Source organism: Chinchilla lanigera, unplaced genomic scaffold (assembly GCF_000276665.1).
Source record: "Chinchilla lanigera isolate Chin_1 unplaced genomic scaffold, ChiLan1.0 scaffold00049, whole genome shotgun sequence".
Classification (NCBI taxonomy): domain Eukaryota; kingdom Metazoa; phylum Chordata; class Mammalia; order Rodentia; family Chinchillidae; genus Chinchilla; species Chinchilla lanigera.
In genome coordinates, this window is record NW_004955450.1 from 388,929 (window position 1) to 395,891 (window position 6,963).

At 56.1% G+C, this 6,963-nt stretch overlaps 2 gene segments (V, D, J or C); both read left to right on the top strand.

Moving 5' to 3' along the window:
* Positions 1 to 1,457: 1,457 nt before the first annotated feature.
* LOC106149604 lies at positions 1,458 to 3,139 on the top strand (the record flags this gene model as incomplete). The annotated part of the segment is given in 4 exon segments: positions 1,458 to 1,739; positions 2,105 to 2,149; positions 2,261 to 2,590; positions 2,711 to 3,139. Coding segments are annotated over 4 exon segments (974 nt in total), but the record flags the coding sequence as incomplete, so codon positions are not given.
* Positions 3,140 to 3,525: 386 nt separating this feature from the next.
* LOC106149568 lies at positions 3,526 to 6,512 on the top strand. The segment is given in 3 exon segments: positions 3,526 to 3,600; positions 4,220 to 4,456; positions 5,104 to 6,512. Coding segments are annotated over 3 exon segments (396 nt in total).
* Positions 6,513 to 6,963: the final 451 nt, after the last annotated feature.

A 6,963-nucleotide genomic window follows, 5' to 3' on the forward strand; every position in this document is an offset into this window, starting at 1 on the left:
AGGAGGAACAGGACAATCAGTCCCACAGAGGGATGACAGGGGACCACTGAGGGACAGAGCAGAGTCTGCTGGATAGTGGGGTGCAGGTGAGGGAAAGGGAGGGTGGCGGGGCCCTGGGCTGAGCGTAGCAGATGAGGGACAGGGGGACAGGGAGACTTAGTTAGCATCCTCAGGGGTCAGAGTGCACTCCAACCTCTAGGGCTCAGAGCTGCTGGCAGTAGCAGAAGGTGCTGGCAGCATGCAGGGGATGAGGTAAGGGTAGGAATGCAGGGTGAGAGGAGGCGCTGTGCACCTGAGCTGAGCTCAGGAGGGCCTGACCTGGAGCAAGCCCTGGGGCATGCAGGACGGAAGAGGTGCCCAGGGCTTGGCAGAACCTGGGTAGGTGTGGGAGACAGCGCTGTGTGTGTGTGGCCCTGAATGGATCTCATAAAAGCACTCAAGAGAGCCGAGGAGTAGCTGGTCCCAGAGCCCAGGATTAGGAGCCAGGCTGGCAGGTCTGGAGAGTCTGGGACTGAGGAGATACTTCCTTGGGTTTCCTTCAGGGCAAGAGTGGGGGTAAGGGGTCTTGGCTCAGAGAGGACCCCAAAGGACACAACCCTGTAAGGCCAAGTCCAGGGCCAAGGCTCTGGGGCTAGGCTCTGGAGGCAGAACTCAGGTAGAGGTTGCCCAATGTTCCCATGCCAAGGAGGGGACTCTCACCAGGGCAGGGCCAAGCTAAATGACAACATTGTGGCTGGCAGAGATCACAGGACCCAAGAATGGGGACACAAGCGAGGGCAGCCATCCACAGGAGGTCATATATGGGCAAGGACCTTTGGGTCCCAGCAAGACCCCAGGGGAAACACAAGCAGAGCCATAAAAGGGCTGCAGGCCCTGGGCTTCACCAGCTCTAGTGGTTCATGGAGTGCTGACTGGGCTGATGAAGACAGCTGTCCAGGAGCAGGGGCAGGAGGTTGCAGAGAGGCACAGAGACCCCGCTGGAGACCTGGGGCTGCAGCATGCTGGAAGCATATTGAGGATGGGCTGAGATTAGGAAGCCAATGGCCTGGACTTGTCTGGAGCTTTTGGGAAAGGTTGGCTAAGGTAGGCAGATGGGGCCAGGCCCATGGGCCAAGTGGTGGACAGGCATGGCCAAACGCCTAGACACAGGACTCTGCCTGGATCTTGCAGAGCACCCAGATCCTGAAGAGCCAAGGACAGAGGATACTCTGTGGTCCAGGGTCAACTGTGGGGTTGTAGAGACAATGGGCTGGCCTGGCCCAGAGTTTACAGGGAAGGATAGCTAAGGTGGGCAGGTAGAACAGGACAGGGGGCTCCAGGGACCACAAGCACATACCCAGCACCCTGCCTAAACCTTGTAAAGCACCTACACAATGGGAAGCCAAGGGCAGAGGTCCTCCATGATCCAGGGTCAGCTATGTCCAACATCGAATCACTTGGTACCTTTTTCCTTGCAGCCAGCACAACGCCCCCTTCCGTCTTCCCTCTGGCTTCCGGCTGTGTGGACACATCTGGCTCCATGAATACCCTGGGCTGCCTGGTCAAGGGCTACTTCCCCGAGCCAGTGACAGTGACATGGAACTCAGGGGCCCTGACCAGCGGAGTGCACACCTTCCCGGCTGTCCTTCGGTCAGGCCTGTACTCCCTCACCAGCATGGTAACTGTGCCCTCCAGCCAGAAGAAGGCCACCTGCCATGTAGTCCACCCGGCCAGCAGCACCACGGTGGACAAGGATGTTGGTGAGGACAATTCCCAAGGAGATATGGGAGCCCTGGAAGACAAGTGTGTGGTCAGCTGTCCTGATCAGTCTATGGTATCTACCATAGACTCCAGGAAGCTCCTGTTTGGCTCCTGCGTGGAGGCCTCTGACCTCCATGTTCAGGGAGATGTCTTCTGCTGGCTTGTGCCAGGCCCAGGGTGGGTGCAGGCGGGACAACTTGTATATGGGACACAGAGAGATGGCAGCTGGCCTCAGGCCTGCTAGGAGCCTTATCCTGGGGCAGCCTGGGCCTGACTAAGCTCACCCCCAAGGACCAAACCCTCCCCTCCTTGGTATAGCGTCTTCTCTCCTCCAACCCCAGTAACCCCAGCCTTCTCTCTGCAGAGGTCCAGCCTGGCTCCCACTGCAAGCCCTGTCCCAAGTGCCCAGGTGAGTTACCAATCCTCCTCCCCTAACCCAGGAGATGGGTAAACATCTATAGGAGGTCATGTCAGATGGTGAGTCCCAATGTTGACCTGTCTCCTCTGTCTCTCATACCAGCTCCTGAGCTCCTGGGAGGACCATCTGTCTTCATCTTCCCCCCAAAGCCCAAGGACATACTTATGATCTCCCTGACCCCCAAGGTCACATGTGTTGTGGTAGATGTGAGCCAGGAAGACCCCGAGGTTGAGTTCACCTGGTATGTGGATGACAAACAGATGAACACAGCTGAGGCAAAGCTCCAGGAGGAGCAGTTCAATGGCACATTCCGTGTGGTCAGTGCTCTCCCCATCCTGCACCAAGACTGGCTGAATGGCAGACAGTTTACATGCAAGGTCAGCAGCAAATCCCTGCCAGCCCCCATTGAGAAGACCATCTCCAAAGCCAGAGGTGAGAATGCAGTGCAGGCAGGTGGGAAGTTGGACGGCCCCTTGGGGTTAAAACGGATAGAGCCTCCCTGGCCAGCCATCCATCCTGGTATTGAACATGTGCTGACCTTTTGTTCCATAGGACAACCCAAGAGCCCACACATATACCTTCTGCCCCCACACCGAGAGGAGCTGTCCATGGACAAAGTCAGTTTGACCTGCCTGGTCACTGGCTTCTACCCTGAAGACATCCATGTGGAGTGGGAGACCAATGGACATTCACACTACAAGAACACCCCAGCTGTCTTGGACACTGATGAAACCTTCTTCCTCTACAGCAAGCTCACTGTGAACAAGAGCGTGTGGGATTCTGGAAAGGTCTTCACCTGCTCCGTGATGCACGAAGGCCTGCACAATCACATCACTCAGAAGACCATCTCCCGGTCTCCGGGTAAATGAGTGCTGTGCCCAGCAAGTCCTCACTAGCCTGTGGGCTCTTGAGTCCTGCAGGACCCTGTCCCCCAACACCCATGTAAATAAAGCACCCAGCACTGCCTGGGCTCTTGCGACACTGTCCTGGTTCTTTCTGAGGCAGAGAACCTGTGCCATGAGGCAATGGGCTCTGGGTTATGCAGGGGCCAATCTTGCGCTGTAGTCATTAGGGACAGACAGCGGTCTGCATGAGAGTACCACAGCATGTGTCTGCCCTCACAGGGACAGGCATAACCTAGCTGTCCTTCTGCCAGGGCCCATCTCAAGCTGCCATCAGTTCCCTACAGACCCCCAAGGGAAGGAACACAAAGACCTGCCTCTGTAACAGCCTGTCTGGTCCTTCAAATCCTTGTCCTAGGGTCTCTGTCCGCTGCAGGGACTACAGGCCATGCCTATGGGACAGGACCTCCATGACCCACTCACCTGCACAGGGCCACCCTAGGGGACACTGTATACTGCCCAAACATGGGGAAGCTAGCCACCCCTGGGGATATTGTCCACCCACGGGGACACTGGACATCCCTGAAGACACTCACTCCTGTGCTCCCAAGTGGCTAAGGCACTGCCTTGACCACCCCAAAGGAGGATGGTCCAGATACGTGGGAAACCACTGAGCCTTGCACAAAGGGACTAACCTCAGACCCATTAGAACAAGGCTACTAAGCAGCCCCAGCCCACACCGACAGCACACACCTATGGACATCCATGCACATGTGCATACACCTAACACCCTGGGCCCACAGGCAGCCTCCACAGCACCCACCCCACCCGTGCATTCACACCTCACCATGTACACACTGACCAGCTCCCTTGCAGCATCCCCAACGCATAAGTTCCCCATACCCGACTGACCCTGGACACTCAGGCCTCCTCCCAAACCATATGGGGATACACCATTACCACCACCTTTGTCCTACCACCTGTCCAACACCTGTCTTATGCACCAGAGAGCAGGCAGACTAGAGAGCCACAGCCCGTGGTGTCCCAGACCCTGACACTGCCCAACCACTCTAATGGTGAGGACTAGAGGGGTCCACACAGTTCTGGACGCCTGTCATTCCACATGCAGTGTCTGGATAAGCCTGAGTCCAGGGAAAACACTTAGAGGACCCAAGGCTGCTGTCTGGGGAGGGCAGCCAAGGAGAGCTGGCCCGAGTAGGCACAGCTGGCACTTCTGCTCTGGGCTCCCAGCAACCCACACCACTGCGCAGGGAGAGGCCTGGGCGCAGCTGAGGGATACACACTGACCATCCCCTCCTGTCCAGGGCTGGACCTGGATGAGAGCTGTGCCGAGGCCCAGGATGGGGAGCTGGATGGGCTGTGGACAACCATCACCATCTTCATCACCCTCTTCCTGCTCAGCGTGTGCTACAGCGCCACGGTGACCCTTTTCAAGGTTGGCACACTGCCCCCAATACCTATGCTGCCCTTGCTGTCCTATAACACCCCTTGTTAGCTAGTGCTGTCCCCGCAGTGGCCCACATTGTTCTCATATGGTCCTCAAACTGTCTCCTAAGTGTCCCTGCAATGGCCCACACTAACCCTTGCCGTCCCCATGGTGTCTCCACAATGTACCCACAATATCCCCAGCTGTTTTTTCCATACTGTCCCCACAATGCCTCCATGATGTCATGCAGTTTCCCTTATGCTGCCCCCACCTATCTTCACATCCCATATTATTTTTCAAATCTTTTCTCCATATTATCGTCATGATGTTGCATGCTGCTTTCCCATTCCTGTCCCCATTATATCCTCACACTGTCTTTATGATAACATGTGCTATTTTTTTCATATTGTCCCCCCCATGAGTCCCCATGCTGTTTTTCCTATGCTATCTGCATATTGTTCCCATGCTGTCCCTGCACTGTCCCCAAATCTGTCCAAAAATTATTCTCAAACCTGCCACAACCTTGTCTCCACCCTAATCTGCTCTATCTTCATCCTGTCCCCACTGCCCTAAGCCTGTCCCTATGCTGTCCCCTGGCCCCACTGGCTGTGGTGGCATCCCATGGTGCCATGACTACTCACTCACTCTTCCTGCAGGTGAAGTGGATCTTCTCCTCGGTGATGGACCTGAAGCAGACCATCGCCCCTGACTACAGGAACATGATCGGGCAGGGGGCTTAGAGCCTACCCCTCAAGGGCTCAGGCTTCCCAGGCCCTTGCAGGATCCCATCCATCACTTCCAGCAGCTCAGCCCCAGGTCACACACTCCTCTGACCTCGCTGCCTCTCTGACCCTGTGGTTCAGTGACCATGCGCTCCCACCCTCCCCGCTCTGGAGGACTCGTGGATAGCAGGTGCGCCCAGCCTCAGCAGCCTGGACATGCGCCACCCCTGGAGCAGTCTCCATGACCCTGGCTGAGACAAGAGATGCAGCTTCCTTCTGCAGGACATCCCTGCCTTATGAGCAGGGTGGTCACCCAAGAGGAGGCAGAGACCAGCATTGGCCATGTCCATCTGGGTGGAGACCAGCCTTGGAGACAGCCCTGTCAACACCAGCCTCTCCAGCACAGGGCATCTCAGAGAAACGTGAGGCTGAGACCCTCCAGAGAGACTGCTGTACTTAGCGTGGCAAACATGATCAGTGGCCCTCAGCAGAGGTTTAGAAAGGGCTGCTGACAGTCACCCCGATGGACTGTACCAGCCCAAGCCTAGAGGGCCTGTGCTGGGCATTTCTATGGATGGGGCCTTGAGCAATGGTTCATATTTCCCTCATGTGTCCTCTGATGTGGACCCTGAGTACTGTCCCTCCTCGTGGCCCACATTGCACACTGCTGGGTCCAACCCATAGGGATTGACCACCCCAGGCCTCTCTGTACTGGTGATAAAGAACTGGGCTCAGGATACTACCACCTCCCCCTGGAAGCCCAGTGCCACTCCTGGGAGGCACTCAAGGGAAGATCTGGGCTATCTGGTGGCTTCAGAACCACAGTAGGGGCAGAAGTGGAAGGCTGCCACCATCCACACCTCCAGGAAGCCTGGTGGGCAGGTCACAGGCAGGCCAGACTCAGCCTTCTGGTTCTCACGGACAGAGGAGGCCCAAGAGCACCTGTCCCAACCAAGGCACAGCTTGATGGCTGCTGAAAGCACCAGGGCTCAACCAGGCATGTCCTACAGGACCAATGTCCACTCCAGATCACTGAAAGCAGGAACCCCCAGTTGGACAAGGTATCCACAGAGAGAGCCCAATGACCCAGGAGCCAGGGTTTGGCTGGCACTGGACAGAAGGTCCATGTGCCATGGTCTTATCCAGCATGGGGAAAATGCCAAGCCAGACCCTCTAGTTGGAAGAAAGACACAAGTAAGAAAGGAAAGCAGACAGTACCCCGTGCTTCAGAAAAGCCCAAGGGACAGGTCGGTTCAGCTTTGTAGCTTTGTTCTGCTTGTAGTATTCTGGATCCTATGATATCCTGTAAGTTCATCTTTAACGGCAATAAAACATCCTTTAAACACTGTGTACCTCTCTGTGGTCTCATGTACTCAGGCCCAGGCATAGGTGAACAACACTGGGGGCTATATGAAGCCTCCAAGCCTTCTCTTCCACCCACCCCGGGCACTCAACCTTTCCTGCCTTAGGCTTTCTTTCACCTGGGCAATGCCCAGGCCTGCCCCTGTCACTCTGGGGGATGTGGAGGGCAGGCCCATCTCAGGCTACCCAGACAGAGCTTCCCGTACCAACCATGTCAAATGGAAAGTGTGAGTTTGATCTCTCAGCCTTGGGCTGCCATGACACAAGACGTAAGTGACTGAGCAACACACGGCACTGGAGGCTAGAGGCAATGGACAAAGTGTGGGCAGGGTTGTTTATCCTGAGGCTTTTCCTCAGCTTGCACATGTTGTGGCCCTTCTGTTTTCTGTGTCCTAATCTCCTCTGTTATGAGGACATAGACAGGATTATGTC